The sequence below is a fragment of the Mustelus asterias genome, chromosome 24 (genome assembly GCF_964213995.1).
Source record: "Mustelus asterias chromosome 24, sMusAst1.hap1.1, whole genome shotgun sequence".
NCBI lineage: Eukaryota > Metazoa > Chordata > Chondrichthyes > Carcharhiniformes > Triakidae > Mustelus > Mustelus asterias.
The window spans coordinates 3,315,227-3,335,755 of NC_135824.1; the positions used below are offsets into that span (position 1 = coordinate 3,315,227).

The 20,529-nt window shown below is 50.9% G+C and overlaps 1 protein-coding gene across 1 annotated transcript in view; it reads right to left on the reverse strand.

Moving 5' to 3' along the window:
* Positions 1-281: 281 nt before the first annotated feature.
* Positions 282-20,529, reverse strand: part of frmd5a (FERM domain containing 5a) — a 258,483-nt gene continuing 238,235 nt past the window's right edge. The window contains exon 16 of the mRNA XM_078241189.1: positions 282-1,738. Coding sequence (XP_078097315.1) covers positions 1,155-1,738 — 584 coding nt within the window. The 3' untranslated portion in view covers positions 282-1,154. The remainder of the gene's footprint in view (positions 1,739-20,529) is intronic.

The window sequence follows — 20,529 nt, forward strand, 5'->3', positions numbered from 1 at the left end:
CGACTCCTCATCATCTGTACTGACTTGTAAATGAAAGCAATCACACACACACAGACACACACACACACAGACACATACACACACAGACACATACACACACAGACACATACACACACACACAGACACATACACACACAGACACATACACACACACACAGACACATACACACACAGACACATACACATACAGACACATACACAAACACACACACATACACAGACAGACACACACACGGACACATACACAAACACACACAAACACACACACACATGTGCTCCTTTTAACTGATTATCCTCCTTTTGCCAGTGCAATTCTTACTGGGACGATTGGCTGAGCAAGAAGTGAGAGGGACAACTCTGGTGGGGATGTTGGGTGGGGGAGATATGTACACAATGAAAAGCACTCATCATTGCTCCCCTGCCTTCTCTTTATTCCAATCTTAAAAACTTGAACAGTCTGAATCCTCAAACAATGCTTCCATTTTTAGCCTCTTTTTGCAGATTTATTGCTCTAGTCAGTGTGGAAAAACCTATCCAGGGATTTTTAAGGATGTCCTGTGAAGCTGGAAAGCGTTCAATAAACAAAATAAGTTTTTTTTTGTCAAATTGTTAAAATATTACAAGGAAATGATTAACAAACATTAAAAGTCTAACAGTTCTGAGGGAAAATCTCTCTTCACTAAACCAGAATACTGGGTTATATTTAAACATAGAGGCTTGTTGTTACTAATATTAATATCACGGGATCGTCTCGGTCCTTTTATTAAAGCCAGGAAACAGGACACCTCTTCAACATCACAATAACAAAACTTTACACTTTGTTACTCGGTTCCTGGGGGCTACTAATAGTTAATCACTTATTCTAATAGACTTTTATATAGCACAACAGTCTCAAGAACTTCATGTTGGTTATGGGTGGAAGGGAAAGGTGTTGAATGTAGATTTCCCTCCTTATTTCAAATTCCTTCTTGAAATCGTGATGATTCACAAAGTCTCCCAACAGTGGTTGAATTCATCTGTTAAAGGTGGCGTTACATGCCCGATGGTGCCACAGAGAGGGAGAGAGGGGGGAGGAGGGGAGCCCAGACTGTTCCATACGTGATACCATCTTGTCTTCTCAATGTCCCTGGGCCGCTAGCTCAGATTGAATGATGTCAAGTGTCAGTGAGAAGGTTTAGCAGGTACCGCACCTTGCAGGCAAACCATCGCCTGAGGGGACAAAAGTATTCATAATGGAACTGTTCAAACTCGGGTGTCTGACGTATATCACGAAAAAAAGCAACGTCAATATCTGACTCTGTAAGCCCTATCAGGAGCAGGAGCAAGGCAAAGAGGAGGCCAATTGTCACAAGCAGTAAACGGACCACACTTAAAACAAATGTATTCACCTGTTCCCTCTCGGCCCTGTCACTAACACCTTCAGGTAAGGCACTGGCTCCTCTGGCTGGCTCCTCGGGCTCTGCGGGCGTGCCAGTGTCACACTCCTTCTCCTCCTCGATGCCACAGTTGCTGGTGTTGCCATTCGTTTGCCGAGGGAGGATTGATTCCAGACTGGGGTCAGACACCGGGGTGGGCAGGACACTGTTGGCGGGGCTGTAGAGCTCATCTGCTATCACGGAGGTGGATTCACTGCCCTCGGCGGAGAAGATCTTGCCTGTCGTACGAGTACCAAAGGCATCCGTGTGTGAGGTGGATCGCACAGGGGTGGAGTGAGCACTGTCTCGTAACGATTCCAAACCTGGAAGACAGAGAGAATTGGACACTGAGATACAAGGGAGAGGTGGTCTGGCAGTGGGTGGTTGGGCAAAAGGAGAAGCAAAGGAACACAGGCCACAAACATGACTCCACTTGAGAAACGAGTGTTCTCATCTCCTGTTGCTTTGAGGAGATCAGGTAACTGGATAAATTCAACACAACAAAAACAGAAAATGCTAGAAACTCAGCAGGTCTGACAGCATCTGTGGAGAGAGAATAGAACCAACATTTCAAGTCTCGATGACTCTGAGAGGTCAAACGTTGTCTCTGTTCTCTCTCCACAGATGCTATCAGACTTGCTGAGTTTCTAGCAGTCTTTCTGGTTGCATCACAGCTTGGTATGGGGCTCCTGCTCTGCCCAAGACCACAAGAAACTACAAAGGGTCGTGAATGAAGCCCAATCCATCACACAAACCAGCCTCCCATCCATTGACTTTGTCTACACTTTCCACTGCCTTGGAAAAGCAGCCAGCATAATTCAGGACCCCACGCACCCCGGACATTCTCTCTTCCACCTTCTTCTGTTGGGAAAAAGATAGAAAGGTCTGAGGTCACGTACCAAACGACTCAAGAACAGCTTCTTCCCTTTTGCCATCAGACCTTTGAATGGACCTACCTCATACTAAGTTGATCTTTCTCTACACCCTAGCTATGACTGTAACACTACATTCTGCACTCTCTCCTTTCCTTCTCTAAGAACGGTATGTCTATCTGTATTTTTAATGTAAACTAATACGTGACAAAAATATCAAATCAAAATCAAATCAAATCTTCGGCATTTTCTGTTTTTGTTTCAGATTCCAGCATCCGCAGTAATTTGCTTTTATCAAATAAAGTCACAGTTGCTTCGCATGGCAATGTTTGCAGGTTACAGGACCCAGGGACAAATAAAAGGCACAGAACTTCTCGTAAGTTACTGTCCAGGTTGGGTAAATAGAAATCATAGAAATCATAGAAACCCTACAGTACAGAAAGAGGCCATTCGGCCCATCGAGTCTGCACCGACCACAAAGAACAAAGAACAATACAGCACAGGAACAGGCCCTTCGGCCCTCCAAGCCCGCGCCGCTCCCCGGTCCAGGATTGAATCCTGAATCCAGGGTCCCCGCCCAATTTTCCAGCCTATCTACATACTAATATCCTATCCACCGAGCTGTCCCTCACAGCTACGATGCTTTGTTCATCACAACCTATTAACTTACCCCCACCCCCCCATTCCAGACCATGTGATCTCCAGGGAGAGGCGAAAACCCAGAGTGAAAAACCCCAGGGCCAATATGGGGAAAAAAAATCTGGGAAATTCCTCTCCGACCCCATGAGGCGATCGAAACGAGTCCAGGAGATCACAATGGCCCTGATCGGAAAATGCTTCCCAACCCTAGTCATTTCCACTTCCACGAACACCATATGAATTCCCTGCCCCCGAGACAGGTTCCCAACTATCCGCAGTCTCGCTCTGTACTGGCACCAGCAAGATGATCATAGAATGAGGCCTTGAAATGAGAAACAAGGTACAATTAGCCCGCGCCACTCCCTGGTCCAAACTAGACCACTCTTTTGTATCCCTCCATTCCCACTCCGTTCATATAGCTATCTAGATAAGTCTTAAACGTTCCCAGTGTGTCCGCCTCCACCACTTTGCCCAGCAACACATTCCAGGCCCCCACGACCCTCTGTGTGAAATATGTCCTTCTGATATCTGTGTTAAACCTCCCCCCCTTCACCTTGAACCTATGACCCCTCGTGAACGTCACCACCGACCCGGGGAAAAGCTTCCCACCGTTCACCCTATCTATGCCTTTCATAATTTTATACACCTCTATTAAGTCTCCCCTCATCCTCCGTCTTTCCAAGGAGAACAACCCCAGTTTCCCCAATCTCTCCTCATAACCAAGCCCCTCCATACCAGGCAACATCCTGGTAAACCTCCTCTGTACTCTCTCCAAAGCCTCCACGTCCTTCTGGTAGTGTGGCGACCAGAACTGGACGCAGTATTCCAAATGCGGCCGAACCAACGTTCTATACATCTGCAACATCAGACCCCAACTTTTATACTCTATGCCCCGTCCTATAAAGGCAAGCATGCCATATGCCTTCTTCACCACCTTCTCCACCTGTGACGTCACCTTCAAAGACCTGTGGACTTGCACACCCAGATCCCTCTGCGTCTCTACACCCTTTATGGTTCTTCCATTTATCGTGTAGCTCCTCCCTACATTATTCCCACCAAAATGCATCACTTCGCATTTATCAGGATTGAACTCCATCTGCCATTTCCTTGCCCAAATTTCCAGCCTATCTATATCCTTCTGTAGCCTCTGACAATGTTCCTCACTATCTGCAAGTCCTGACAGTTTTGTGTCGTCCGCAAACTTACTGATCACCCCAGTTACTCCTTCTTCCAGATCATTTATATAAATCACAAACAGCAGAGGTCCCAATACAGAGCCCTGCGGTACACCACTAGTCACAGGCCTCCAGCCGGAAAAAGACCCTTCCACTACCACCCTCTGTCTTCTATGACCAAGCCAGTTCTCCACCCATCTAGCCACCTCCCCCTTTATCCCATGGGATCCAACCTTTTTCACTAGCCTACCATGAGGGACTTTATCAAACGCTTCACTAAAGTCCATATAGACAACATCCACGGCCCTTCCTTCGTCAACCATTTTGGTCACTTCTTCAAAAAACACCACCAGGTTAGTGAGGCATGACCTCCCTCTCACAAAACCATGTTGACTATCGTTAATGAGTTTATTCCTTTCTAAATGCGCATACATCCTATCTTTAAGAATCTTCTCCAACAACTTCCCCACCACGGACGTCAAGCTCACCGGCCTATAATTACCCGGGTTATCCTTCCTACCCTTCTTAAATAACGGGACCACATTGGCTATCCTCCAATCCTCTGGGACCTCACCTGTGTCCAGTGACGAGACAAAGATTTGCGTCAGAGGCCCAACGATTTCACCTCTCGTCTCCCTGAGTAGCCTTGGATAGATTCCATCAGGCCCTGGGGATTTGTCAGTCTTTATATTCTCTAACAAACCTAACACTTCCTCCTTTGTAATGGAGATTTTCTCCAACGGTTCAACACTCCCCTCCGAGACGCTCCCAGTCAACACATCCCTCTCCTTTGTGAATACCGACGCAAAGTATTCATTTAGGATCTCCCCTACCTCTTTGGGCTCCAAGCATAATTCCCCACTTTTGTCCCTGAGAGGTCCGATTTTTTCCCTGACAACCCTTTTGTTCCTAACGTATGAATAAAATGCCTTGGGATCCTCCTTAATCCTGTCTGCCAAGGACATTTCGTGACCTCTTTTTGCTCTTCTAATTCCCCGTTTGAGTTCTTTCCTACTTTCTTTGTATTCCTCCAGAGCTCCCTCCGTTTTTAGCTGATTGGACCTAACATACGCCTCTCTTTTCCTTTTGACCAGTCCCTCAATTTCCCTGGTTATCCACGGTTCTCTAATCCTACCCTTCCTATCCTTCTTTTTTACAGGCACATGCTTGTCCTGTAGCCCTAACAACCGTTCCTTAAAAGACTGCCACATGCCAGATGTGGATTTACCCTCAAACAGCCTCTCCCAATCAAGAGCTGCCAATTTCTGCCTGATCCCAATAAAGTTAGCCTTCCCCCAATCCAACACCTTACCCTTGGGACACCACTCATCCTTTTCCATCACTATCCTAAAGCTAACAGAATTGTGGTCACTATTTGCCACATGTTCCCCAACCAAAACTTTGAAGACCTGACCGGGCTCATTCCCCAGTACCAGGTCCAGTATAGCCCCCTCTCTAGTCGGGCTGTCCACATATTGTTCCAACGAACCCTCCTGTACACATTTTACAAATTCCTCCCCATCCAGAGTCCCTGCCCTCAGCGATTTCCAGTCAATACCAGGGAAATTGAAGTCTCCCACTACAACAACCCTATATTTCCTGCACCTATCCAGTATCTCCTGACATATCCATTCTTCCACTTCCCTTGGGCTGTTGGGGGGCCTGTAGTACACCCCCAACATAGTGACTGCGCCTTTCCTGTTTCTAAGCTCCACCCAGAGTGACTCGCTACACGACTCCTCCGAATTATCCTCCCTCTGCACCGCTGTAATATGCTCTCCAACCAATACCGCTACTCCCCCACCTCTTTTGGCCCCTCCTCTGTCTCGCCTAAAACACTTGTACCCTGGAGTATTCAGCTGCCAGTCCTGTCCCTCTTTCAACCAAGTCACTGTCACCACAACCACATCCAAATTCCTCGTGCGCATTAAGGCCCCAAGTTCGTCTGTTTTACCTGCTACGCTCCTTGCATTGAAGTATAAGCACTCCAGACCCCCAGGCTCAGTGAGGTCGTCCTCCCCCAGAGTGCTCCTCTTCTTTGCCAGCCTTGTCCCAGCCCCAAGCTCGTCCCCAGCCACCACACTTATATACCTAATAGTTTGATCCCCACCCCCCTGCCATACTAGTTTAAACCCCCCCGAACTGCTTTAGCAAAGCTCCCAGCCAGGATATTTGTGCCCTTCCAACTTAGATGTGACCCCTCCCTCTTGTACAGGTGCCATCCTTTCCTGAAAACCTCCCATTGGTCTATGAAAATAAAGCCCTCCCTCCTGGACCAGTCCTTTAGCCAGGCATTCATTTGAACCAACTCCCTATTCTTAGCCTCACTGGCACGAGGCATTGGGAGCAGCCCAGAGATGGCCACCCTAGTGACCCTACTTTTTAACCTATTTCCCAACTCCCTGAATTGCTCTCTTAGGACCCCCCTACTCTTCCTATCTACGTCATTTCCACCAATGTGTATAATGACATCCGTTTCTTTATCTTTCCCTTTTAATATGCCTCCTATCTGCTCGGAGACATCCGTGACCCCAGCACCAGGTAGGCAGACTACCATCCTGGAGTCCCGTTCGCCCCCACAGAATCGCCTGTCTGTGCCTCTAACTGACGCATCCCCCACCACTATCGCTCTCCTAACCCCTCTCTTCCCTTTCCGGGCCACAGAGCCTGACTGTGTGCCAGTGACCTGGTCACTGTGTCTTACCCCTGGAGAGGCACACTCCTCCACACTATCTAAAACAATGTACCTGTTTTGGAGTGGGACAACCATAGGTGACCCCTCTTCTAACTGTCCACTCCCCTCCCCTCTCACACCTGTCACCAAGCCCTTCCTATTTTGAGACACCTCTGGAGTCCTCCCTTGTACTTTACCCTTCTGCCCTTTACTCCTCCTAACTGTGACCCACGTGTCATTCTCCCGATGCCCCGGTGTATCTAGTTGCCTATAATTGCTGTCAATTTTTCTCCCATTTTCCCTGACTAGGCTAAGGTCAGCGATCTGCAGCTCCAGTTCCCTAACACGGTCCCTCAAGAGCTGCAGTTCCACGCACCTGGCACATATATGAACCTCTGGGAAGCTAGGTGTTTGCAGGAACTCCCACATCCCACATCGGAAGCACTGACCACAATCCCACCCAGGCCCTACCCCCATATCCCGACATATTTTACCCGCGAATCCCTCTAATCTACGCATCCCAGGACACTAAGGGGCAATTTTAACATGGCCAATCAACCTAACCCGCACATCTTTGGACTGCGAATGTGATGTGATTTAGTACATTCATTTACATTGCAGCTTTAAGTGTCTGGAAGTGTTTCCGAGTGATTTACCTTTGATTCCGGTCTTGTCACGGAAGTAAATGCAGTCACTCTCTCACCAGGAACACTGTAAACAGTAACAGCTCAATGACCAAATAGGCCATTTCCTGCCTGGCTGGTATCTCCCGGTGGAAACACTGCAACAACTGGAAAGGATGAGCAGTGGACTTTGGTATAAGTTAGAAAATAAATGCTGGATTTGTGGCTGGAATTTTCAAAGAACTGCAACAGATTATTTTGGTAGGACTAATTTTCAAAGGACTAATTTTCAAAGAACTGCAACAGATCATTTTGGTAGGACTAATTTAAATGTGGATTACAGGGTCAAAGGTAGGGTTCTGAAGACTGTGGAGGAACAGAGAGATCTTGGGGTTCACATCCACAGATCTCTAAAGGTTGCCACTCAAGTGGATAGAGCTGTGAAGAAGGCCTATAGTGTGTTAGCTTTTATTAACAGGGGGTTGGAGTTTAAGAGCCGTGGGGTTATGCTGCAACTGTACAGGACCTTGGTGAGACCACATTTGGAATATTGTGTGCAGTTCTGGTCACCTCACTATAGGAAGGATGTGGAAGCGCTGGAAAGAGTGCAGAGGAGATTTACCAGGATGCTGCCTGGTTTGGAGGGTAGGTCTTATGAGGAAAGGTTGAGGGAGCTAGGGCTGTTCTCTCTGGAGCGGAGGAGGCTGAGGGGAGACTTAATAGAGGTTTATAAAATGATGAAGGGGATAGATAGAGTGAACGTTCAAAGACTATTTCCTCGGGTGGATGGAGCTATTACAAGGGGGCATAACTATAGGGTTCGTGGTGGGAGATACAGGAAGGATATCAGAGGTAGGTTCTTTACGCAGAGAGTGGTTGGGGTGTGGAATGGGCTGCCTGCAGTGATAGTGGAGTCAGACACCTTAGGAACATTTAAGCGGTTATTGGATAGGCACATGGAGCACACCAGGACGATAGGGAGTGGGATAGCTTGATCTTGGTTTCAGATAAAGCTCGGCACAGCATCGTGGGCCGAAGGGCCTGTTCTGTGCTGTACTGTTCTATGTTCTAGATTAGTGTGCGAGAAATACTAATGTGGGCTTTTCAACCAGGGCGTGATTTTTCCAGCCGTTCACGCCCTGCTCCCGCTGCAGTGAATTCTGAGAGTTGGGTGGCGGGATGGGAAAATCCCGCCGGCGAGAACATTGGTAAGATTCCGGCCAGCGCTGTCTTTCTTTCAGAGTTTTAGCCCTGGCTAACCATAGAAAATTACAGCTCAGAAACAGGCCCTTTGGCCCTTCTTGTCTGTGCCGAACCATTTTATGCCTAGTCCCACTGACCTGCACTTGGACCATATCCCTCCACACCCCTCTCATCCATGAACCCGTCCAAGTTTTTCTTGAATGTTAAAAGTGACCCCGCATTTACCACTTTATCCGGCAGCTCATTCCACACTCCCACCACTCTCTGCGTGAAGAAGCCCCCCCCCCTAATATTCCCTTTAAACTTTTCTCCTTTCACCCTTAACCCATGCCCTCTGGTTTTTTTCTCCCCTAGCCTCAGTGGAAAAAGCCTGCTTGCATTCACTCTATCTATACCCATCAAAATCTTTACACCTCTATCAAATCTCCCCTCATTCTTCTATGCTCCAGGGAATAAATTCCCAACCTATTCAATCTCTCTCTGTAACTCAGCTTCTCAAGTCCCGGCAACATCCTTGTGAACCTTCTCTGCACTCTTTCAATCTTATTTACATCCTTCCTGTAACTAGGTGACCAAAACTGTACACAATACTCCAAATTCGGCCTCACCAATGCCTTATATAACCTTACCATAACACTCCAACTTTTATACTCGATACTCCGATTTATAAAGGCCAATGTACCAAAGGCACTCTTTACGACCCTATCCACCTGTGACTTCACTTTTAGGGAATTCTGTACCTGTATTCCCAGATCCCTCTGTTCAACTGCACTCTTCAGAGTCCTACCATTTACCCTGCACGTTCTACTTTGGTTTGTCCTTCCAAAGTGTAATATCTCACACTTGTCTGCGTTAAATTCCATTTGCCATTTTTCAGCCCATTTTTCTAGTTGGTTCAAATCCCTCTGCAAGCTTTGAAAACCTTCCTCACTGTCCACTACACCTCCAATCTTTGTATCATCAGCATATTTGCTGATCCAATTTACCACATTATCATCCAGATCATTGAAATAGATGACAAACAACAATGGACCCAACACCGATTCCTGCGGCACACCACTAGTCACAGGCCTCCACTCAGAGAAGCAATCCTCCACAACCACTCTCTGGCTTCTTCCATTGAGCCAGTGTCTAATCCAATTTACTACCTCCCCATGTATACCCAGCGACTGAACCTTCCTAACTAACCTCCCATGAGGGACCTTGTCAAAGGCCTTGCTGAAATCCAGGTAGAAAACATCCACCGCCTTCCCTTCATCCACTTTCCTGGTAACCTCCTTGAAAAACTCTAATAGATATGCGAAACATGACCTACCACGCACAAAGCCATGTTGACTCTCCCTAATAAGTCCCTGTCTATCCAAATATTTGTAGATCCTATCCCTTATCACACCTTCCAATAACTTGCCCACCACCGACATCAAACTTACTGGCCTATAATTTCCCGGATTTCTTTTGGAACCTTTTTTAAACAACGGAACAACATGAGCCACCCTCCAATCATTCGGCACCTCCCCCGTGAATACTGACATTTTAAATATGTCTGCCAGGGCCCCTGCAAGTTCAACACTAGCTTCCCTCAAGGTCCGTGGGAATACCCTGTCCGGTCCTGGGAATTTATCCACTCTGATTTGCCTCAAGACAGCAAGCACCTCCTCCCCTTTAATCTGTAAAGGTTCCATGACCTCCCTATCTGTTTGCCCTATTTCCGTAGACTCCATGCCCGTTTCCTCAGTAAAGACGGATGCAAAAAAACCATTTAGTATCTCCCCCATCTCTTTTGGTTCCATACACAGTCTACCACTCTGGTCTTCAAGAGGACCAATTTTATCCCTCACTATCCTTTTGCTCCTAACATACCTATAGAAGCTCTTTGGATTTTCCTTCACTCTGTCTGCCAAAGCAACCTCATGTCTTCTTTTAGCCCTCCTGATGTCCCTCTTAAGTAGCTTCTTGCACTTTTTATACTCCTCAAGCATCTGATCTGTTCCTTGCTGCCTGTACATTTCATACAACTCTCTCTTCCTCTTAATCAGTGTTACAATCTCCCTCGAGAACCAAGAGTCCTTATTCCGATTTACTTTGCCTTTAATCCTGACAGGAACATACAAACTCTGCACACTCAAAATTTCTCCTTTGAAGGCCTCCCACTTTCCATTTACATCCTTACCAGAGAACAGCCTGTGCCAATCCACACTTCCCAGATCCCTTCTCATTTCATCAAATTTGGCCTTTTTCCAGTTCAGAACTTCAACCCGAGGACCAGATCTATCCTTATCCATGATCAGGTTGAAACTAATGGCATTATGATCGCTGGATCCAAAGTGTTCCCTCACACTCACATCCATCACCTGCCCTAACTCATTTCCCAATAGGAGATCCAATATCGTATCCTCTCTAGTTGGCACATCTATATACTGATGTAGAAAATTCTCCTGAACACATTTTACAAACTCTACCCCATCTAAACCTTTAACAGTATGCGAGTCCCAATCTATATGTGGAAAATTAAAATCCCCTACTATCACAACTTTGTGTTTCTTGCAGTTGTCAGCTATCTCTCCGCTGATTTGCTCCTCCAATTCTCGCTGACTATTGGGTGGTCTATAATACAACCCCATTAATGTGGTCATACCTTTCCTGTTTCTCAGCTCCACCCATAGGGCCTCTGTAGACAAGCTATCCTGCCTGAGTACCGCTGTAACATTTTCCCTGACCAACAGTGCCACCCCCCCCCACCTGAAACATTGGAACCCTGGAACATTGAGCTGCCAGTCCTGCCCCTCCTGTAGCCAAGTTTCACTAATGGCTATAATGTCATATTTCCATGTGTCTATCCACGCCTTCAGCTCATCTGCCTTCCCCACAATACTCCTGGCATTGAAATAGACACACCTCAAAAGGTTATTTCCACCACACTCTACCCTTCCATTTGTGATTTTGCTTGAACTAACCTGTCTTTTTACCCCTGCTCCACTATCTGCTCTGGCACTCTGGTTCCCATCCCCCTGCAAATCTAGTTTAAACGCTCCACAATAACACTAGCAAACCTCCCTGCAAGTATATTGGTCCCCTTGTAGTTTAGGTGTAACCCGTCCCTCTTGTACAGGTCCCACCTGCCCCAGAAGAGGTCCTTACAGGAAGTTTCATTGTCAGATTTCTGCTGTAGCCCTCATGAATTCTAGGAATTGACCTGATTGGTTTACATGGGTCCTCGTCCTGTCTGTGAAATACTGCTCGATTCCTGGTTTTAATGTATGTATGTTTGTGTGTGTGAGCAATAACATATGTATGTGTGAGTGTATCCGTGTCTATGTACGTGTGTGAGTACATCTGTGTGTATATATGTGTCAAGTTATTTGTGCATGTGAGTATTGTACATTTGTGTGTATGAGAATGTGCATCGATGTATATGAATGTGTGTAAGTATATTTTGTGATGTGGAGATGCGGGCGTTGGACTGGGGTAGACAAGGTGAGGGGTCACATCGACACCAGGTTATAGTCTAACAGGTTTATTTGAAATCACAAGCTTTCACAGCGCTGCTCCTTCATCAGGTATATTTGATATTTCACTTCACCTGAGGAAGGAGCAACGCTCCGAAAGCTTGTGATTTCAAATAAACCTGTTGGACTTTAACCTGATGCCGTGTGACCAATCATATCATTGATTTTGATTTGATTTATTATTGTCACATGTATTAACACACAGTGAAAAGTATTGTTTCTTGCGCGCTATACAGACAAAGCATACCGTTCATAGAGAAGGAAAGGAGAGAGTGCAGAATGTAGTGTTACAGTCATAGCTAGGGTGCAGAGAAAGATCAACTTAGTGCGAGGTAGGTCCATTCAAAAGTCTGACAGCAGCAGGGAAGAAGCTGTTCTTGAGTCGGTTGGTACGTGGCCTCAGACTTTTGTATCTTTTTCCCAACGGAAGAAGGTGGAAGAGAGAATGTCCGGGGTCCTTAATTATGCTGGCTGCTTTTCTGAGGCAGCGGGAAGTGTAGACAGAGTCAATGGATGGGAGGCTGGTTTGCGTGATGGATTGGGCTACATTCACGACCTTTTGTAGTTTCTTGCGGTCTTGGGCAGAGCAGGAGCCCAGACCAAGTTGTGATACAACCAGAAAGAATGCTTTCTATGGGGCATCTGTAAAAGTTGGTGAGAGTCGTAACTGACATGCCAAATTTCCTTAGTCTCCTGAGAGAGTGTGGTGATGCTATACTGCAGTAAGCTATAAACAGTAAGAAGTCCCACAACACCAGGTTAAAGTCCAACAGGTTTATTTGGTAGCACAAGCCACCAGCTTACGAAGCGCTCGCTGCTCCTTCATCAGGTGAGTGGGAGTTCTGATTCACAAACAGGACAAACTCAATTTACGCTATAAAGTCAGCAGAGGGAGTGCTTGAGCTGAGTGTGAGAGATTAAGATTGTTTTTGAACTCCTTTGCGGGTGAAATATATTTTATATCTGAAACCCATTACAACTTTCCGCCGCTTGGAGGAAATCTGGAAAGTAAATTTCAGAATGTTCCCAAATTAAAAAAACACAACATTTCTGCTCCACGAGCCAACAGCTCTGACAGCACTGCTCCATCGAGGATTCAGTCCTGAATTCCCAGCCCAGTGCAAAGCCACAGCTTTCAAACAAATGCTACTTTCCCTGGTGCAGGTGAACGGCTCCCAGATGGAGCGGAGATTCCCAGTCCCGGGCAATGCTGCCTGCGTGTGACTCAATTCACATGTTAAAGAGGGCACAGATGTCACGAGGAATGGATGTGGATGGTTCATTCACAGAGGACAACAGATGGAGGATGCGGAGTTCCAAGGCAGTCATTCAGTGGAGAGATTCGGATGACTGAATCGATCACAACATTTCCGTGCGACTCCCTGACAGAGAATTACTCACTTCATAAAACCTTTCCTTTCCCTCCCACTAACATTAACGGTGGCACGGTGGTTAGCACTGCTGCCTCACAGCGCCAGGGACCTGGGTTCGATTCCCGGTTTGGGTCACTGTCTGTGCGGAGTCTGCACCTTCTCCCCGTGTCTGTGTGGGTTTCCTCCGGGTGCTCCGGTTTATTCCCACAGTCCAAAGATGTGCGGGTTAGGCAGCAGGCTGTGGAGGCCAGGTCATTGAGTGTCTTTAAGACAGAGATACGTATGGTCTTGATGAATAAGGGGATCAGGGTTATGAGGAAAAGGCAGGAGAATGAGGATGAGAAAAATATCAGCCATGATTGCGTGGCGGAGCAGACTTGATGGGCCAAGTGGCCTAATTCTGCTCCTATGTCTTATGGTCTTATGGATTGACCGTGCTAAATTGCCGCTGCAGTGCTAACCACTGGGCCATCCCAGCCAATGGAATCAGCGCTCCTCCATGTTGAATACCACTTAGAGGAAGCACTGAGAGTGGCAAGGGCACCAAATGTACTCTGGGTGGGGACTTCAATCACCAAGAGTGGCTCAATGGTACCACCACAGCCAAGCTGGACATCACTGCTGGACTGGGACTGCGACAGGTAGTGAGGGAGAAACATACTTGACCTCATCCTCATCAACCTGCCTGACACAGATGCATCTGTCCATGGCAGTAACGGTAGGAGTGACCACCACACAATTCTCGTGGGGGGTGAAGTCCTGTCTTCACACTGAGGATGTCTTCCATCATAGTGTGTGGCACCACCACTGTGCTGAACCAGCAGCAGAATTCTACTCAATCCTGGTTCAATGGTGAGTGCAGGAGGGCACGGCAGCACCAGGCAGACCGAAAAATGAGGCGTCAACCTGGTGAAGCTACTAAACAGGACAACTTGCATAACAAACAGAATAAACAGCAAGTAAGAGACAGAGAACTAAATGATTCCACAACCAATGGATCAGATCTAAGCTCTACAATCCTTCCACATCCAGTCGTGAATGGTGGTGGACAATTAAACAACTCACTGGGGGAGGAGGCTCCACAAATATCCCCATCCTCAATTATGGAGGAGCCCAGCACATCAGTGCAAAAGATGAGGCTGAAGCATTCGCAACAATCTTCAGCCAGAAGTGCCAAGTGGATGATCCATCTCGGCCTCCTCCAGTGGTCCCCAGCATCTCAAGCTGCCAGTCTCCAGCCAATTTGATTTACTCCACGTGATAGCAAGAAATGGTTGGAGGCACTGGATATTGCAAAGGCAGTGGGCCCTGACAATGTTTCAGCTATGACACTAAAGACTTGTGCTCCAGAATTTGCTGCACCCCTAGCCAAGCTGTTCCAGTACAGCTACAGCACTGGCATCTACCCAGCAATGTGGAAAGTTGCCCAGGTATGTCCTGTACACAAAAAGCAGGACAAATCCAACCCGGCCAATTACCGCCCAATCAGTCTACTCTCGATCATCAGTAAAGTGATGGAAGGGGTCATCGACAGCGCTATCAAGCAGCACCTGCTCAGCAATAACCTGCTCAGTGATGCCCAGTTTGGGTTCTGCCAGGGTCACTCAGCTCCTGACCTCATTACAGCCTTGGTTCAAACATGGGCGAAAGAGCTGAATTCCAGAGGTGAGGTGAGAGTGACAGCCCTTGGCATCAAGGCCGCATTCGACTGAGTGTGGCATCAAGGAGCCCGAGCGAAACTGGAGACAATGGGAATCAGGGGAAAATCTCTGCTGGTTGGAGTCAGACCCGGCACAGAGGGAGATGGTTGTGGTGGTTGGAGGTTAATCATCTCAGCCCCAGGACATCTCTGCAGGAGTCCCTCAGGGTTAGTGTCCTAGACCCAACCATCTTCAGCTGCTTCATCATTGACCTTCCCTCCATCATAAGGTCAGAAGTGGGGATGTTCGCCGATGTTCACACAATGTTTAGCACGATTCATGACTCATCAGATCCTGAAGCGGTTCATTTCAAAAGGCAGCAAGTCTTGGACAATATTCTAATTTGGGCTGGGAAGTGGCAAGTAACATTCACGCCACACAAGCGCCAGACAATGACCATCTCCAACAAGAGAGAATCTAACCATCGCCCTTTGATATTCAATGGTGTTACCGTCACTGAATCCCCCACTATCAACACCGTAGGGGTAACCATTGACCAGAAACTAAACAGGACCAGCTATATAAACACAGTGGCTACAAGCGCAGGTCAGAAGTTGGGAATACTGCGGCGAGTAACTCACCTCCTGACTCCCCCAAAGCCTGTCCACCAACTACAAGGCACAAGTCAGGAGTGTGATGGAAAACTCCCCACTTGCCCGGATGAGTGCAGCTCCAACAACACTCAAGAATCTCAACATCATCCAGGACAAAGCAGCCGCTTGTTGAGTCTCCAAACCCAGAGGTGCTGAGGCTGATGACACAATTCTGCTCCACGAGCCAACAGCTCTGACAGCACTGCTCCATCGAGGATTCAGTCCTGAATTCCCAGCCCAGTGCAAAGCCACAGCTTTCAAACAAATGCTACTTTCCCTGGTGCAGGTGAACGGCTCCCAGATGGAGCGGAGATTCCCAGTCCCGGGCAATGCTGCCTGCGTGTGACTCAATTCACATGTTAAAGAGGGCACAGATGTCATGAGGAATGGATGTGGATGGTGCACTCACAGAGGACAACAGATGGAGGATGCGGAGTTCCAAGGCAGTCATTCAGTGGAGAGATTCGGATGACTGAACCGATCACAACATTTCCGTGCGACTCCCTGACAGAGAATTACTCACTTCATAAAACCTTTCCTTTCCCTCCCACTAACATTAAGGGTAGCACAATGGTTCGCACTGCTGCCTCACAGCACCAGGGACCTGGGTTCAATTCCCAGCTTGGGTCACTGTCTGTGTGGAGTTTGCACATTCTCCCCGTGTCTGCGTGGGTTTTCTCCGGGTGCTCTGGTTTCCTCCCACAGTTCAAAGATGTGCTGGTTAGGTGAATTGACCATGCTAAATCTAGGGAATGTAACAGGCTGGTTAACGGCAGACACTTGCATTGATATAGAATCTTCAGTATAGGAAAACATCCCAAGCTGATTCGCTGGAGAAAAGTCAAATAAATTCAACAATTGTAGCACACGGAGCTCATTGGACAATCGTTTGGTGGAATGGCAAGTTAGAAGCAGCAGCTTAAAGGAGAGGGAGAGAGGGAGGGAGGTGGAGAGAGGGAGGGAGGTGGAGGGAGGTGGAGGGAGGTGGAGGGAGGTGGAGGGAGGTGGAGGGCGGAGAGAGGGAGGGCGGAGAGAGGGAGGGCGGAGAGAGGGAGGGCGGAGAGAGGGAGGGCGGAGAGAGGGAGGGCGGAGAGAGGGAGGGCGGAGAGAGGGAGGGCGGAGAGAGGGAGGGCGGAGAGAGGGAGGGCGGAGAGAGGGAGGGCGGAGAGAGGGAGGGCGGAGAGAGGGAGGGCGGAGAGAGGGAGGGCGGAGAGAGGGAGGGCGGAGGGAGGGAGGGCGGAGGGAGGGAGGGCGGAGGGAGGGAGGGCGGAGGGAGGGAGGGCGGAGGGAGGGAGGGCGGAGGGAGGGAGGGCGGAGGGAGGGAGGGCGGAGGGAGGGAGGAGGGAGGGAGGGCGGAGGGAGGGAGGGCGGAGGGAGGGAGGGCGGAGGGAGGGAGGGCGGAGGGAGGGAGGGCGGAGGGAGGGAGGGAGGGCGGAGGGAGGGAGGGCGGAGGGAGGGAGGGCGGAGGGAGGGAGGGCGGAGGGAGGGAGGGCGGAGGGAGGGAGGGCGGAGGGAGGGAGGGCGGAGGGAGGGAGGGCGGAGGGAGGGAGGGCGGAGGGAGGGCGGAGGGAGGGAGGGCGGAGGGAGGGAGGGCGGAGGGAGGGAGGGCGGAGGGAGGGAGGGCGGAGGGAGGGCGGAGGGAGGGCGGAGGGAGGGAGGGCGGAGGGAGGGCGGGCGGAGGGAGGGCGGGCGGAGGGTGGGCGGAGGGAGGGCGGGCGGAGGGAGGGCGGGCGGAGGGAGGGCGGAGGGAGGGAGGGCGGAGGGAGGGAGGGCGGAGGGAGGGAGGGCGGAGGGAGGGAGGGCGGAGGGAGGGAGGGCGGAGGGAGGGAGGGCGGAGGGAGGGAGGGCGGAGGGAGGGAGGGCGGAGGGAGGGAGGGCGGAGGGAGGGAGGGCGGAGGGAGGGAGGGCGGAGGGAGGGAGGGCGGAGGGAGGGAGGGCGGAGGGAGGGAGGGCGGAGGGAGGGAGGGAGGGAGGGCGGAGGGAGGGAGGGAGGGCGGAGGGAGGGAGGGAGGGCGGAGGGAGGGAGGGAGGGCGGAGGGAGGGAGGGAGGGCGGAGGGAGGGAGGGAGGGCGGAGGGAGGGAGGGCGGAGGGAGGGAGGGCGGAGGGAGGGAGGGCGGAGGGAGGGAGGGCGGAGGGAGGGAGGGCGGAGGGAGGGAGGGCGGAGGGAGGGAGGGCGGAGGGAGGGAGGGAGGGCGGAGGGAGGGAGGGAGGGCGGAGGGAGGGAGGGAGGGCGGAGGGAGGGAGGGAGGGTGGAGGGAGGGAGGGCGGAGGGAGGGAGGGCGGAGGGAGGGAGGGCGGAGGGAGGGAGGGCGGAGGGAGGGAGGGCGGAGGGAGGGAGGGCGGAGGGAGGGAGGGCGGAGGGAGGGAGGGCCGAGGGAGGGAGGGCCGAGGGAGGGAGGGCCGAGGGAGGGAGGGCCGAGGGAGGGAGGGCCGAGGGAGGGAGGGCCGAGGGAGGGAGGGCCGAGGGAGGGAGGGCCGAGGGAGGGAGGGCCGAGGGAGGGAGGGCCGAGGGAGGGAGGGCCGAGGGAGGGAGGGCCGAGGGAGGGAGGGCCGAGGGAGGGAGGGCCGAGGGAGGGAGGGCCGAGGGAGGGAGGGCGGAGGGAGGGAGGGCGGAGGGAGGGAGGGCGGAGGGAGGGAGGGCCGAGGGAGAGAGGGCCGAGGGAGGGAGGGCCGAGGGAGGGAGGGCCGAGGGAGGGAGGGCCGAGGGAGGGAGGGCCGAGGGAGGGAGGGCCGAGGGAGGGAGGGCCGAGGGAGGGAGGGCCGAGGGAGGGAGGGCCGAGGGAGGGAGGGCCGAGGGAGGGAGGGCCGAGGGAGGGAGGGCCGAGGGAGGGAGGGCCGAGGGAGGGAGGGAGGGCCGAGGGAGGGAGGGAGGGCTGAGGGAGGGAGGGCCGAGGGAGGGAGGGAGGGCCGAGGGAGGGCGGAGGGCCGAGGGAGGGCGGAGGGCCGAGGGAGGGCGGAGGGCGGAGGGAGGGCGGAGGGCCGAGGGAGGGCGGAGGGAGGGCGGAGGGAGGGAGGGCGGAGGGAGGGAGGGCGGAGGGAGGGAGGGCGGAGGGAGGGAGGGCGGAGGGAGGGAGGGCGGAGGGAGGGAGGGCGGAGGGAGGGAGGGCGGAGGGTGGGAGGGCGGGGGGTGGGAGGTAGGTGAAGAGGGGGAGGTGGAGAGAGGGGAGGTGGAGAGAGGGAGGGTGGAGGGAGGGAGGGTGGAGGGCGGGAGGGTGGAGGGCGGGAGGGTGGAGGGCGGGAGGGTGGAGGGAGGGGGGTGGAGGGAGGGGGGTGGAGGGAGGGAGGGAGGGTGGAGGGAGGGAGGTGGAGGGAGGGAGGGAGGTGGAGGGAGGGAGGGAGGGTGGTGGAGGGAGGGAGGGAGGTGGAGGGAGGGAGGGAGGTGGAGGGAGGGAGGGAGGTGGAGGGAGGGAGGGAGGTGGAGGGAGGGAGGTGGACGGAGGGAGGGTGGTGGAGGGAGGGAGGGAGGGACGTGGAGGGAGGGAGGGAGGGAGGGACGTGGAGGGAGGGAGGGAGGTGGAGGGAGGTGAAGAGGGGAAGTGGAGAGAGGGAGGGTGGAGAGAGGGAGGGTGGAGAGAGGGGGGTGGAGGGAGGGGGGTGGAGGGAGGGAGGGTGGAGGGAGGGGGGTGGAGGGAGGGGGGTGGAGGGAGGGAGGGAGGTGGAGAGAGGGCGGTGGAGAGAGGGAGGTGGAGAAGTGGAGAGGTTTAGGGAGCAGGTTTAAGAGATTCGGGCTGAGACAGTTGAAGGTGGAATGATTAAAATTAGGCATCTCTCTATAAGCTGATGACTCTGCAATATAACTGTACAATATCCACCCACAGCAGCGGTGCGTTGGATGCTGTACATCACCCACACTATTGATAATTATTTTTGCAACAAACATGTTTTCATTTTGAACCACAGTTGTTGAAGTGAACAGAATTATACAGCCCTTCATTTTAACTGTTCACAAATACACACACACACACAAAGACACACACACAAAGACACATACAAACAGACACACAGATAAATGCACTCACACAACACATGCAGGCACAAATACACACACACAAAAACACGTACATACAAATACACACACACACACAAAGACATGTACATACAAATACACACACACACAAAGACACGTACATACAAATACACACACAAAGACACGTACATACAAAGACACGTACATACAAATACACACACACAAAGATATGTACATACAAATACACACACACACACAAAGACACGTACATACAAATACACACACACAAAGACACGTACATACAAATGCACACACACACACAAAGACACGTACATACAAATGCACACACACAAAGACACGTACATACAAATACACACACACACAAAGACACGTACATACAAATACACACACACACACACAAAGACACGTACATACAAATACACACACACACACAAAGACACGTATACACACACAAAGACATGTACATACAAATATACACACACACAAAGACACGTACATACAAATACACACACACAAAGACACGTACATACAAATACACACACACACAAAGACACATATACACACACAAAGACATGTACATACAAATATACACACACACAAAGACACGTACATACAAATACACACACACACAAAGACACGTACACACACACACACAAAGACATGTGCATACAAATACACACACACACACAAAGACACGTACATACAAATATACACACACACACAAAGACACGTACACACACACACACACACACACAAAGACACGTACA